Source organism: Cyprinodon tularosa, unplaced genomic scaffold, assembly GCF_016077235.1.
Source record: "Cyprinodon tularosa strain WSP-4 unplaced genomic scaffold, ASM1607723v1 ctg461, whole genome shotgun sequence".
In the NCBI taxonomy this organism is placed as follows: Eukaryota; Metazoa; Chordata; class Actinopteri; order Cyprinodontiformes; family Cyprinodontidae; genus Cyprinodon; species Cyprinodon tularosa.
In genome coordinates this window covers 542,748-558,498 of record NW_024039187.1, presented here as the reverse complement: position 1 = coordinate 558,498, position 15,751 = coordinate 542,748, and the positions used below count along the sequence as shown (strand labels likewise).

Here is a 15,751-nt window from a genome sequence, read left to right as displayed (position 1 = left end):
TATCCAATATTTTTGTCGCATTCTGGCCAGAACATAATTTCTGCCACCATGTCCTGTCACTTGGTGGATATGATGCAGAATGAGGTTGGCTATTCTGTGATGTTTATGCAGAATGGCAGGATGCTTGACTTCTTCTGGCATTTTCGATCTATTCAGACGTCCCCCTACTCTCAAAACACCATCTTGTAGGTATGGATCTAATCTGGAGATTGAACTAGTTCTGCCCACCTGTGTGCTTCCGTGCTGCAAAGCTTTGATTTCAGCTGCATAAGCCTGTCTCTGACTGAACTTGATCAGCTCTGTTTTGGCGTTGGACAAATCTTCAACAGTGAGCATTTTCTTTTCCAACTTTCTTCTAAACGTGATCATCTGTTGTTGAACAAAAGTCTCAACTTTCTCTGGTTCATTTTCAGACTGTTGCACTTTTAGTACAGTTTCTTTTCTCTTTTTACTCAAATGTCTCAGAGTCTCTTTGAAGCGCAGAATCCAGGAAACGGCTTTTTTGAGCTTATGCCAGCTGGAGTAATGGTCAATAAGTTGACTCATTGTCTCATCATTTCTCCATGTTTTTGCACACGTCGTTGCAACTGTTGTCCTTACTTCATTCTGTTCCATTAACCTAGAATGTTTAGGTTGTTTTGGCCAATGCTCTTCATTTAACAGGAAACTTGGTCCTTGAAACCAAATTACACTTTTGATGAAGTTTTCAATTTTCAAACCTCTTGATGCCATATCCGCTGGATTTTGTGAACTGCTCACATATTTCCACTGAGATCGGTCTGTCAGTTCCCTGATCAAAGAGATTCGGTTTGCCACAAACGTTTTGAAGCGAATGCTGTCATTTTCAATGTAACTCAGTACTGTGGTACTGTTGGTCCAGAAGACTGATTTCTTCAGTGGTAGTTGAAGTTCTTCTCTCAGCATCCGATCCACTTTAACTGCAACCACTGCTGCCGTTAATTCCATTCTGAGAATTGTCATTTGTTTAAGAGGTGCTACCCTGGATTTTCCTATCAGAAATTACACTTGTGTTTCACCTCGTTCATTATTCAACAAAAGATATGACACAACTCCATATCCATCCTGGCTAGCGTCGGGAAAGAGATGAATTTGTGCAGACTCTGTGGGTCCGAATGAAGCAGGCTTAACACATCTGCTCACACTGAGTTCAGAAAGCTTGTCGAGATCTGACAACCACCTTAGCCATGTCCGGCGTGACTGTTCTGAGATTTCTTCATCCCATCCTCGCTTCTCTTTACAAAGTTCTCTCAGAATAAGCTTAATAGGTAGTAGAAGTGGTGCCAAAAATCCTAAAGGATCATACACAGAGCTGGCAACAGATAAAATACCTCTTCTTGTGCATGGCTTGTCTGGCAGCTGAACTTTGAACTTGAAGCTGTCAGAACTTGTGCACCACTGAACGCCCAAAGCTCGTTCTACAGGAAGCTCATTGGGTTGCAAATCCAAGTCTTTTGCAACAGGTGCTCTTTCACTGTCAGGAATGGAGTACAACAGAGCTTTATTATTGCTCATCCACTTAGTCAAATGGAACCCACCACTTTCACACAATGTCATCAGTTCTTTTGCCAGTTTAACTGCTTCTTTTTCTGTTGGCACTGACTTTAGACAGTCATCTATGTAGAAGTTCTTCAGAACTGTCTGTGTCGCTTCTGCTGATGTATTTGTGACTCCATCTTCAGCAGTTCTTCTCAGTGCATATGAAGCACAACTGGGTGATGATGTGGCTCCAAACAGATGCACGCACATTCTGTATTCTGCTGCTTCTTTAGTTTTGTCACCATCTGGCCACCAAAGAAATCGCAGCAAGTCTGCATCTTCATCTGGGACTCTGACTTGATAGAACATAGATTCAATATCTGCCATCATGGCAACAGGCTCCTGTCTAAATCTGAGCAAAACTCCAATAAGAGTATTCGTTAGATCAGGTCCTTGCAGTAATTGATCGTTCAACGAAACTCCCTGATAAGATGCGGTACAGTCAAACACAACTCGCAGTTTTTTCTTTTTTGGGTGGTACACTCCATGATGTGGAATGAACCATACTCGATCATTACCATCACTGCGACTTAGTTGTTCTTCAGGGACTCTTACAGCATAACCTTTTTTCAATATGTTGTCCATGAAAGCTTTGTAGTCTTGACAAAAGTCTGAATTTCTATTTAGCTTCCTCTTCAAAGAGTTAAGCCTTTGTTCAGCAATACCACGATTGTGTGGCATTATCACATTGTCATTTTTCAGAGGCAACTTGATGCAATAATGACCATCGATGAGCTGTGCTGATGTAGTTACAGCATGCATGAAATGCTTATCCTGCTGAGACAGTTCTTGCCTCTCCTCATACTGTCGCTATGGGGAATCTGCATTATATTGCTTCTCCAGCATGTCTTCAATACTCAATACAGAAATACGATTGACAAGAAAATCTTGTTTTTCAGTGAGACGTGATTCACTATTTTGACATCTGCTGACTGGTCCATTTACCACCCAACCCAGGGCTGTTTTCACGGCGTATGGTCCGTCATTCTGGCTGTTGACAATCTTCCATGGCTCCATAGCCTTGTGCGCATTAGCACCAATGAGATGTCCAATATCTGACTCTAAACTTGGAAGATGAACTTGTTTCAGGTAAGGCCATCTCTCCAAATCTTCTTCATTTGGTATATTACCTTTTGTTGCAGGAATGTCTGGTTGCGTGTACACATCTGGCAACATGATGAAGTCTTGTTCATCAAGTCCACAAACCTCTAAATCTGTAAGGACATAACTACAAACTTTCTGTTCCTGCGTCACGGTTCGAAGAAGGATTTTTTTCTTTTTTCCATGTACATTCAACTTTCTGGCCAGATCCTCCGTGCAAAAAGTTGCTGTGCTACCTTGATCCAGGAATGCATATGTCTTGATGATGGTTCTGTTTTTCTTGTGTCTTATCTGCACAGGCACAATGGGAAGTATGCATTCATTATCTCCGGCCCCAGTGACTTCACCTTTTTTATATCCAGTGGACACAAGAGCACTTGTTACTTCACTTGTGTTTTGTGGGTTGTCATCCATGTTTTCTTCTGATACAACACTCTGCTTCACCACAGTAAGAATAGTTGGGTGCTTAAGAGAACAGTTGGAACATGAGGCCTTTTTTCTACAAGCTTTATATAGATGACCTGCTGTTAGACATCCAAAACAAAGACAATGTGACTTCAGAAACTGTATTCTATCTTTCGAAGGCTTTTCTTGAATTTTGTTACAAACACTCAAAGCATGGCTATTCTTACAATAAAGACATGGACTTTGAAAAGCGCTGATGGTCTTGACTGAAGAAGTTGTTACATCACGCTGGCTCTTGGTGGTATCCTTTTCGGTGCAAGATGTATTCACAGCAAAACTGCTTCTCTTTGAAAGACCTTTTAGTTGGTCAGACCTTTTCTTCAAACTGCTCTGATTAGCTGGTGTGACATCCAGAATATCTCCAAAAAGCGGATCATTAGCAACCTTTGCTTGTTGGTAGATGAACTCTACAAGATCAGGAAATTTGGCTCGCGTTCCTTTTCTTTCTTGAATGCTGTAAGCATGGTTTCTCCACTTTTCTTTCAGTTTATATGGTAGTTTGTACAAAATGCTTTTCATGTTGGTTGGATTGTTCATCTCACTCATGTAGTCAACATCATTCACTGTGTTGGAACATCCAATCAGAAATAGTGCAAATGCATTCAGTCCTTTTCTGTCATATGGTTTTATCTGAGGCCACTCCATAGCCTTTTTAATATATGCTGTGGTAATGGTCAACTCATCTCCATAGTGTTGATCAAGCAAAGCCCTTGCTTCCCTGTAAGCTCTATCTGGCTTCATGTGCTCACAGCTGCGTACGAGATCTAGTGGTTCTCCACCCGTGAACTGTTCTAGATAATATAGCCGATCTTGTTGGCTTTCAGTTTGGTTCTCAATAGCATGTTCAAAAGCTCTTATGAACGATCTATATGAAAGTGGGTCACCTGTAAATACAGGAATTTCTCTGTGAGGAAGTCGAGATATACTATGTTGTTTTATGAGCATCTCAGTATGTTGATTTTGTTGCTGTAGAACCCGGTACAGATCATCTGAAGAAGAATCAGAACATTGAGCATGTGTCGAAATCCCTTTAAAGCGAGACTTCCTTGATACTGGAGGATCAATATTTGCCTGCTGTTCATCATCTGACAACATTTCTTGCCTTTCTGATTTGCTTGCAGAATGAACAGATTCAACTTTAAGTCTTGAAATAGCTTGTAAGGAATTAATCTCAGACTTCTGAGCTTCTTCATTTCCTTCATACACCTTTAATTTTGCGTCTGAAATGGCAAGCTTCGTTTCAATTTCTAGTTGCTCCTTTCTGAACTTAAGACGGGCTTCTTCCAATTCAATTGCTTCTTTCTTTTTCATTGCTGCTGCTCTTGCTAAAAGCGCTTCACGTTCTGCTTTAATTTTCGGCCGCATTGAACTTGTACTTGATCCTTGGGATGTACAGCTTGCAACCGAGGTAGCCTTTGAAACACTGTCATGTGGGTGCACATCTTCCTCTGGAGAGCATTGTGCATCTTTTATCCATTCTTTAACGCTTTGCAAGAAAAGTTTAAACTCATAATGTCTACCCTCGAACACATCTTGGTCTTCACGTTTATCTTCCTCACTTATCAGTTCACATAGTTCGTAATTAATGCGTTCATACTCTCTCAGGCATTTGACAAATAATGGTAAAGATTCTTCATTTATGAAATCAGCATTGCATTCATTCTGTTTCAATCTTTCAATGTTATTCTTCTCTTTTGTCAACTGTGACAGCTTTCCTCTTCTTTCTCCTTTTAATCTAATGATTCTGTCATCTCGAGCTCGTTCTGTGGGCTTTGGCTCCCTCTTCTGTCCAACCTGCGCAACTTCACCGTCGTCCTCCATTTAGTCCCGTTTAAATTTTCTTTTAATTCTTACACATAAACTGTGAGCCTCCAAACAGCTTCTTACTCTTCTAAAACGTTAACAAACATGTGTGACAAGAGTTCCTTTATGTGCAGGATTTCTATGTGTAGTTCACCGGGCTTTTCTAGTCGGCACGTTCTGGCTCAGTCAGCAAGTTAGCTTAGCAACCGAGCTGATGCGGGGTAGCTTCTGTAGCCCTTGATAACGATGTGGTACTTACGGATTTTACCACTTCAACTCTGTTGTTTCCTTCAGCTGAATTGAATCTCCGTTCGTCTTTAAGTCCTCTTTTCATTTTGACTTAGTCTTGGAAGAGTCATTCCATGAGAAAGTCTTTTGACTTGATGTAAGTGCGGCAAGCCTCACTAGTTTAGCCCCTTAAAGCTCTTTCGAACGCGACACTTTCTTCTTGAAAAAAGGAGGTCTTGAATCCGACGGTATTTTTTAGGTCTTTACTGAATTTAAAGAAATAAAATAACAAGCAGATTCAAAACAAATAAAGTGACGGTCAAAAGACAGTATTCTCCTAAGGTGCCAAACTTCTATAAAGAGCAAGTCCTTTTTTCTTTCATAAACAAATTATTCGAAAACCAATCAAAAGGCACCACGTCATAAGCTTAACAACGATTCAATTATAGATGCTTATCAATTCCAAAAATGTATATATGGCTCCTACAACAAATAACTAGAAATTTCTTTATTAAGTGTATTTATCCTTAATAGGTGGATAAGTAGGATGATCTTCTAATAGAAACAGCATTTTTACTCTTAAAATAAGATAATTAGATAATATGAACTTAAAATAAGATGACGCAATAGTTTTTTTCTTATTTTAAATGTAAATTTTGTTCCATTGGCAAATAGGCTTGCATACCTCCTCAATTCAAGAACAATTCAAGAACATTTTTAGATTAACATTTTTTTTGCAGTGTTAAACATTTCAAAACAATGTGTTTCTGTGGCACGGCTGGATCCTGCTGGTTTCCTAAAGCAGGTAGTGGAACTCGCCGTCAGACTGGAACATTTCACTGCAGTGGAAGATTATAAACCAGCAGAATGGATGCCTGGGAGGAAGGTTTTAAAGGAAAAGTCCGCTCATATTCAGAATTCAAACTACTGAAAGTTCTTTAAATATGAAATTATTCCATTCTGTTCAATAAATGATCAGTGTTTTTAATTCAGATTAATTTTCATGTGAATGTGCTTTACTGAAGGCATCCATGTTTGTCAAAGAACACTACTGCCACCTACTGGTTTGTGACGTCACGGTGCGGTATCGGCTGTTGATCAAGTCGCAGTGCTGTATCTGGTGTTTGTCACAACGCGCTATTATCCAAGTCATCTTGAGAACATTCTTCTTCCAAATGTTGGCTACATATTACATGTTGTTTCTCTGGCCAGAAGTTCGATGGTAAATCCTCCCTCTTCAAGTTGGCAATCCAACGACCAACCCGTCCGTGGAGGATCAGGAATCAGAAAGGTGGAATAACTCTTTTTTTTCCCTTTTACCCGATGTATTCTAACATCCAGCTGCCATGCACGTGGGCATTGTCAGTTTCACTATAGCTCTGGTGAATTTCAATGGTGAAGTCCTCTGGAAATCTTCAATAATTGTTGTTGATTGCAGATGTGTCTAGTAGTTCCCATTGATTTTGCTTGTAAAGCGGAGAGAACGGCGCTAGGCTTACCGCACCGTGACGTCACTGCCGGAAGATGGCTGGAGGGAGGGGTTACTATATTTGGGCAAAAATGGCCGCTCCCAGACTCAGTGATCGCCACAAAATTTTTTTTCTTTGCCTCGTCTGTTCCTGTTTGGCTGTGACTCTAGATGTTGGAGCTCGGCCTTTTTTTCCAGTGTAGTCCTGTTTCTCTGACTGTGACTAACTGGATGAGCTCTCTTCATCCTCTGACATGGGAGGATGAATTCTTTACTGATTAACGCTATATTCATTCAATCACGGCAAACATATTAGTTTTAGGTATAAATAATGATCCATTGATTATTTCCTGCTGACCAGTCGAAAGATGCCTTTCATGCTGTTAGAATCAGTGGAGTTCAGCTTGACTTCACCTATGGACCTTTTTGCTATTACTGGAGCTTTGAGGAACTGAAACACGGCCCAGTGGGCCACATGGTGGAGATCCATGAACTTTGCTGGGTCTAGTAGAAGTGGAGCGGCATTAACATTTTCAAAACTATCAAAGCTTATTTCTGCTCCTTTGTTTCCTTTAGAAAATATTTTGGGGAGAAGATCGGCCTGTACTTTGCATGGCTGGGCCTCTACACCCAGATGCTCATTCCTGCCTCACTCGTTGGGGTCATTGTCTTTCTCTATGGATGTGCAACAGTTGACGACAACATCCCAAGGTAAGCCCAACCAACACATGAAGGAGTTTCTGTGAGCTGCTTTCATGGTGCAGCATAGAGGAGAATATGAAGGGAAGGTTGAGATGGAGCAGCTGACTCCATCATCAGTGATAAAGGCCACCAGTTCATTAACCATAGAGTTAACAATCTATCTGCTACTTACTGCAACCTACTGGTGCTGCTGCTTCATTAAACCCAGTTCTTTCTGGTTCCTCTGGGTCACAATAAAACAGCTTCCGTCTTTTAACTCATTTTATTCTCTTTTCAAGAAGAATAAGAGTCTGGTGATTAAATAAATAAATAAAAATATAGACAAATGTTTGCTATAAAGAGAACTGATTTTTATAAAGAATCAGAGCAAAGTTTCAGATATGACTGCAGTTAATAATAATTTCAATGATATTGATCCTCTTAGTATTTGAACAGGTAAAGCACCAACAAAGCATTCATATATAATGTCAGCTTAAAATGTATAGCAATGAATTATTCTGCAAAAAAATGTAACCTGAACAAAAAGCTGAGCCGTGTGGATGATTCCCAGTAACACCAGTGCACAGCTTGCAGCAGTGCATTAATAGTCACTTTTTCTTTGTCTCGGGATTTTTTATGAGATTTAATTTACTTTCAGAATGCAAAGTTATCCAAATAAAAAGAAGCCTTTTAATGTTCATAAAGCTGTTCTGGTTCTATTCTTAGCAAAAAGAGTCGATGAGTAAAGATAATAACACTTTTTTTGTTTTTCCAGCTTTTATTGTCTTTCACTGTCAAAAGTCCAGAGCAATGAAACTTCCTCTCTACATTTATCCCATCCTCCTGGGAAGCAGTGGGCTGCCATTGTGCGGTGCCAGGGGAGCAGTGTGGGGTTAAGGGTCTTCCTCAGGGACCCAGAGTGGCAGTCTGTGGGAGTGGGGCTCGAACTCAGAACCTCAGGATTCTAAGCTCTATGCCACAGGTGTCAAACTGGTTCCAGAAAGGGCCGTGTGGCTGCAGGTTTTCTTTCCAACCAAGCAATAGCACACCAGACTCCATTCATATCATCAAGTCATCATGTTCAAATTGGACTCCCTTGATGGGATGACTGGAGTCTGGTGTGCTATTGTTTGGTTGGAAAGAAAACATGCAGCCACATGGCCCTTTCTGAAACCAGTTTGACACCCCTGCTCTATGCCCTAACCATTAGGCCTCTGTTCTGTCACACCAGCGTAGTCAATACGCATGTGCAAGACGTCTGATTTGCGTTTATCCCTTTAGTTTTGTATGAAAAATAAACTTTAACTAAAGAGACAAAGTACAGAGACAAACTAAAGGAGCAAACTAAAGAGAAAAACTAAAGGGATAAACTAAAGGAGCAAACTAAAGAGATAAACTACAGAAATAAACTAAAGGAGCAAACTAAAGAGATAAACTAAAGGAGCAAACTAAAGAGATAAACTAAAGGTATAAACTAAAGGAGCAAACTAAAGAGATAAACTAAAGGTATAAACTAAAGGAGCAAACTAAAGAGATAAACTAAAGGTATAAACTAAAGGAGCAAACTAAAGAGATAAACTAAAGGTATAAACTAAAGGAGCAAACTAAAGAGATTAGCTAAAGAGATAAACTAAAGGAGCAAACTAAAGAGATAAGCTAAAGAGATAAACTAAAGGAGCAAACTAAAGACATAAACTAAAGGGAAAAACTAAAGGGATAAACCAAAGGAGCAAACTAAAGAGATAAAATAAAGGAGCAAACTAAAGAGATAAACTAAAGGTATAAACTAAAGGAGCAAACTAAAGAGATAAACTAAAGGAGCAAACTAAAGAGATAAAATAAAGGAGCAAACTAAAGAGATAAACTAAAGGGACAAACTAAAGGAGTAAACTAAAGAGATAAACTAAAGGAGCAAACTAAAGAGATAAACTAAAGGAGCAAACTAAAGGGATAAACTAAAGGGACAAACTAAAGGAGTAAACTAAAGAGATAAACTAAAGGAGCAAACTAAAGAGATAAACTAAAGGAGCAAACTAAAGGGATAAACCAAAGGAGCAAACTAAAGAGATAAACTAAAGAGATAAACTAAAGGAGCAAACTAAAGAGATAAAATAAAGGAGCAAACTAAAGAGATAAACTAAAGGGACAAACTAAAGGAGTAAACTAAAGAGATAAACTAAAGGAGCAAACTAAAGAGATAAAATAAAGGAGCAAACTAAAGAGATAAACTAAAGGGACAAACTAAAGGAGTAAACTAAAGAGATAAACTAAAGGAGCAAACTAAAGGGATAAACCAAAGGAGCAAACTAAAGAGATAAACTAAAGGAGTAAACTAAAGAGATAAACTAAAGGAGCAAACTAAAGAGATAAACTAAAGGAGCAAACTAAAGAGATAAACTAAAGGAGCAAACTAAAGAGATAAACTAAAGGGACAAAATAAAGGAGTAAACTAAAGAGATAGAGATAAACTAAAAGGATAAATGGGTATTGACTATGGGTATCCTGGTCTGACAGAACACCATCAATCCCTCACACATCACGTTTCACCTAAACAGTAGCCTTCCACTGTAGAACACTAACCCTGCCTCTCATAATGTTGTTCCTTCTTCCTTTCATTCAGTTTAGCTTTTTAATCCTCTGTTGCTGTTTTTCCTCCACCATAGTGGATAACAACCTTTAGGACTGAATCTAGACGCCACTGATTTACAGATTTATTGACGTTCCACAGATGTGAGAAACTCAGAGCAGATATTATTAGTAGTTTATCATCTTATGAAGGCATTAATTGTTGCCAAGTGGCCAAGTTGTTCTTTAGAGTCTCAAAGCAGAGTTCTAGTTTCTTATACATTCAACCTTAAACCTCTATTCTATAGAGAAAGAATGAGAAGACGACTCTGCTGTTTCTTTTTGGTTTGTTTTTAAATAATAATAGTAATAATAGCTGTCCTTATTTTTTTGTGTTACTTTAATACTGAAGTTCTTTCCAGGTGCTGTAGAATCTATTGCAGGTGGTTCTATGCATCAATTCATCAGGTGGTTTCTGAAAGCCACAGGTTCTTTGAATTTACTCTGAAAATTAGACAGAAATGTTCTGATATTAGGAAACTACATTTTTATTTTTGAATACTTAGTTCTTTATTTCTTCTAGTGAGTACTTCAATACTTTCACTTGAGTAGATGTCAGAGATTTCAAGTAACGAAGTCTAAATACTTTGTTACCTTAAGTAGAGATATTGACTGTCTATGCTTTACAGTAGTACTTTTGTTTAACACAACTTTTTACTTTTTTTTTTTACTTTTTAAAAATATTCTCGTTCGTTTTATTTCATTTAAGCTCATTTTCATTATGGTCTGTTGGTATTTAAAAAAAATAACAACCATCAAAAATAATTAGACAGTAATATTATATATATATATTATAATTAGATAATTCATAAATGGACAATTCATTTCTTTGTGGTTGAACTCGGTGCTGCCCCAACTTGTTGTTCACCACATACCAAAATAGTTTTTTTTGCAGATGATGCAAAGTTAAATCTGCCACTGTTACCATTAGTTATACAACTAAGAAAATAAAATCTAAGGAAGTTATCATCCAGAATTGTCCTTCCTTTTATAGGGTAGAGCAGTAAAGCTTCAGGCCTTAACAGTTTTTCCTGCATTACTTTTACTTTTATGTTAAACATGGTATTTTTACACTTTTACTGGGGTAAAAAAGCTGAAGTCTATCCTCTAATTTCTACAAATGGGTTTTCAAAAGCAGGATTTATACTGGAGTAATAAACATGAATACTTTTGACACCTCTGACAGATGTTTGACTGAGTAACTTTTACTTGTAGTTGGGTATTATTTGACTATCAGTACTTATAATTTTATTAAAGTTGAGTACTTCGTCCACCACTGTTTGGCTCTGATGCGTAAAACAGTCACTAAGGACATCTAGTTTCCAGCAGAAATCTTCTGGTTCAGTGCAGGAGTTAACTGTCCTGTGTTCTTCATATTTAGGACGAACCAAAGCAGCCTCTGGTTTCAGGTGCTCCCGCAGCTCTTTGTTGCTCAATATTAGATATTATGGAAGCAGAAGTTCAGTTGAAGAAACTGATAACTCACCCTTACCTGCCCCCATCACAGGCCAATCAGCTTCGAACCACACCTCCACATGAGCCAATAAGCATCCATACTGTAGTTAATCTTAAAAGATCTCCAAATCCACATCTCCGGCTGCTACCCAAAGCACAGAAAGTGATGGTGCTATGTCTGATTTTGACTCAAACGACCCGATTCAACGCACCTCCAGCCCCTCCTCCACCATCGGAACTAAAGCTGCATAAGAGTGTCATTCCTTCTGAACTCTTACTTCGTTATCTGTCTCATCTCAACCGATCCGGCAGAAGGCCGCCATGTTGAGCCTGGTTCTGCTAGAGGTTTCTTCCCAAAGGGGAGTTTTTCCTCTCCACTGTCGCTTCATGCTTGCTCATCATGGACAGGTTAATGCAACCTGTGTTATTCAAGATGGACTTCCATCTTTCAGGTCCCTGAATGTAGCGCTAGTATCAGCTCAAGCATACCTCTGGATTTCTCCGTACAGCTTAAGCAGACCGTCTCGCTAACCAGCAGTCTATAGACTGACCAACTTCATCTATCTCCACTCAACCACCAATTTCAGGCCTGGGGGGGAAACAGCCCTGTTCTTTGCTCCTGTTCATACATATCAAAGCAAAAGTCTGAGCGCCAGAGACTAAAGTAATTGTATCAATAAAATTGTTCTAATTGTCTTTTCTTTCTGTGTGGGGTTTTTAGATTGAATTTCATTTAGGATCAGATTCAATTATTCTATAGCACCAATTCACAACACATGTCATCTCAAGGCACTTTACAGTTACAGATGAATAGTTCATTGTCTTGAAATGTTTAAATTAGTAGCAAATATTGTTTCTAAGGTGACGGGAGAGCTGGTGCAGAGACAGGAATGGAGAAAAACATTAAAAAGGTTGAATTTAAGGAGTACGACAAACAGTTTTTAATAAATGAGTTCAGGCTTCCTCTACCTGCTCCTCGTCTCCCACAGGATGTTATGACCGTCTGTCAGGAACCTGAACTACACAGGAATGTTCAACGTTAAAACAGACTTTCTTCCTCATATTTTACCTGTCAAAGTTTTGGGACTCAGAAAGTTTCTGCTTTTATTAACTCACTTTAGAATATAATAAAAAAAAACTTTGGAAACAGAGCTGATATTAGTCCTTCACATGAAGCTCCATGCATGAACAGATGAGAGAAAATGACTGAAGACTTTTACAAACATCTTCAGTAAATATCCTAATGAAGAGAGGGATCCAGGACTATTGATATCAAGCTTGTTTTACAGACTGTGTAGGAAAGGGTTATATCTATTCAATTCTATTCAGTTTATTTCTGTAGCTCCAATTCACCTCATGTCATCTCAGGTCAATTTCCAGTTCATCAGATCATCCAGTCAGATTAATTCAAAGTTTTCTATCTAAGGAAAACCAGCTGATTGCATCGACTCATTGACTCTTCAGCAATCCCTCACACTAAGCATGCTTGTAGCGACAGTGGAGAGGAAAAACTCCCTTTGAACTGGAAGAAACCTCCAGCAGAACCAGGCTCAGTGTGAGCGGCCATGTATTAGGTTGTTTGTAGTATATTTGAACTGTGGATCCATTAGCGTTGCTCTTCTGGCGATTCTTTTTTTACAAAATGGACCCCAACATCAACAAAACTGGATAATGAAACAAACTGTCACATTTTGTATATAAATAAACACTTACCTTTATTAATGATTAGTTATCCTGTAAGTGTCCATAGAAACAGATGTGACTGAATCCACCTTTTCAGTTCCATTTCCATTTTTTTTTTTTTTTTTTTTTTTTTACATCTCATCGTTTTGATCATCTCAGTCCTTAACAAGGCTGTTTCCTTTAACAAATCTCTCTCAAAAAGTTTTCCTTCATTAGTGTTCTCATGAAGAAATCTTCCTCAGAGCCTTTAAAGGTCTGATTTCTTGCTGTGGGACGTCATGTTGGAAGGGAAACGAGTCACTGCGATAGAGGATTTATTTATTGATTTTATTTACGAGAATCAGATGGAGCTCTAATCGAACCACATTAGATCAGTTTAATTGACAGGAAACATATTACTGAATAAAATAGGATGATATAAATGTAGTTTTAAAAGTTCAAACACAGAAGCTCTAGAGTCACAGTTTCTAGAATAAAACTGCTCCTAGAGGGGTGTTGGACTGGAGGTGATAATAGAAACGTTTGTCTGCGTTTCTGTTCTGTTTGAACTCCAGCATGGAAATCTGTGATCCGAAGAACAACATCACTATGTGCCCCCTGTGCGACAGAGTGTGCAGCTACTGGAAGCTCAGCACGGCGTGCGGAACGGCTCGGGCCAGCCACCTGTTTGATAACCCCGCCACCGTCTTCTTCTCTATATTCATGGCTCTATGGGGTGAGTACAGAAGGCCCAAAGAATCATATCAGCTCCGCCTGACCAGAACCGCTGAGTCATCATGTCTGAAATATGGGAATATTCATCCAGCTGCCATGTTTATGGAGCACTGGAAGAGGAGGCAGATGAGACTGAACTACGAGTGGGACCTGACTGGGTTTGAAGATGAGGAGGTGAGACCATCCATCCATCATCCATCATCCATCTTCCATCTGTCCATCATCCATCCTCCATCCGTCCATCCATCCATCCATCATCCATCCATCCATCCATCCATCCATCCATCCATCCATCCATCCATCCATCCATCCATCCATCCATCCATCCATCCATCCATCCATCCATCCATCCATCCAACATAGTTCATTTATATTTTTGGGAGTCTGTACCTTCTGTCAGAATGAAACCTCATATTCTGATTGGAGGGTATGTCTGAGGTCCAATGGTTCCCTCCTGAGGTTCAGAGCGTTCATGGAAGGACTGAGGGGGGAGCTTTCCAGGATCCCACCACCTTCATAGCAGTCTGCACCAGATGCAGCAACTTTTGTCTGGACAAACACCCAAACCAAGCATTTTTATATCATTAGATATCAAAGAAAGACAAACAACTTGGTAATCTTGGTAATCCTTGAGATCAGTTGAGATTTGCCCATTCTCCAAATTCTCCATCTTCTCCTTTTACCTGTGAGAGAAAAGTTTAGTATTTTTATTACTGCTGTTAATGATAAACCTTTGCTGAACAGCGAGTGATATGATGCTAACGGGCTAACATTCTTTTATCATCTGAGGCCAACATTAACTGTCAGTCAGAATCAGATGATAGCGGCTTTTGAGGCAGTATATTTAGCCTTTTTTCACACTTTTCCACAGTCTAGTTAATACCACGTTCTTACTCATAGTTGATAAATGATGAAGACTTTAAAAATCTGACTCTTCTGAGAAGGTTTTTGTTAATCTGAGATTGTTTTCACTGCTCTCTACTGCAGGTAAGACACTGACTGCCTGAACCTTTTTAACATTTCCCCTAAACCCAACAGGAAGAATGTCCTTTATTCATAGAGACACATCCTGAGGTTATCCCTCTGAGATTTTAATGTCTTTTTTTTCTCTCTGTTTATCTTTATTTATGTGTTATTCTGCAGGAAGCTCTGAAGGTTTGGAAAACTTTTTTACTGGTTGCTAAACTTCACCTTTCACACTAAAAAGCCTCTCAGCCACCACTGCAAAGCCACCTTTCCTTAAAATCATCACTACCTCTGATTTACTGCAACTGCTTTGACCTTTTTTTCTCTTATAGAAAATACAGCAGAAGATTGACAGAGTTGTGTTAATGTGAAAGTTCAGCCTCTTTTTCTCTGGGAAAGATTTTTTCCATGCGTTTTGTTGATGGAAGATATGAGTTTAGAAACACATGAAGGATGATCTCCCATCATTATTTATTGAGATGAAGCTTCACAAAAGTAATTTAAAAATAACTGTGAACTAAGTACAGATTTGTCATTAGTTTTTGTGGTAACTGCTTAGAAGGCTACACTACAAAAAAAGAAATCTAAATTAGTAATTTTTTCTTACAAAAGTTGCAAATTATCTTGACTTGAGGAGGAATGGGAGACACTAACAATGCAACAAGACAGTCTTGATTTAAAATAAGAAAAACTATTGCATTGTCTTATTTCAAGTGCATATTTTCTAATTATCTTATTTTAAGAGTAAAAGTACTCCACTATTTACCTACTCACATTAAGTGTGAATACACTTTATTTAAGGAATTTCTACTTATTTCTAGATAATTTCTGCAGTGATATTACACTGGAAAAATGGTTCCCAATGGAATGAGTATTTTTACTAGTATTTGTACGTAATTTTTTTTTCTTGTTTTAAGTGTAAATTGTGTTGTTCCATTGGCAAAATGACTCACTTACCTCCTCAATCCAAGAACAAATGCACTTATCTTAAGAAAAAAGATGAGA

General features: G+C 38.7%; 1 protein-coding gene across 1 annotated transcript in view; it reads left to right on the top strand.

The window, feature by feature from the left end:
• Positions 1-15,751, top strand: part of LOC119793857 (anoctamin-1-like) — a 75,577-nt gene that overhangs the window by 24,434 nt on the left and 35,392 nt on the right. Inside the window, exons 10-13 of the mRNA XM_038301141.1 lie at positions 7,199-7,333; positions 13,621-13,781; positions 13,872-13,954; positions 14,924-14,935. Coding sequence (XP_038157069.1) covers positions 7,199-7,333; positions 13,621-13,781; positions 13,872-13,954; positions 14,924-14,935 — 391 coding nt within the window. The remainder of the gene's footprint in view (positions 1-7,198; positions 7,334-13,620; positions 13,782-13,871; positions 13,955-14,923; positions 14,936-15,751) is intronic.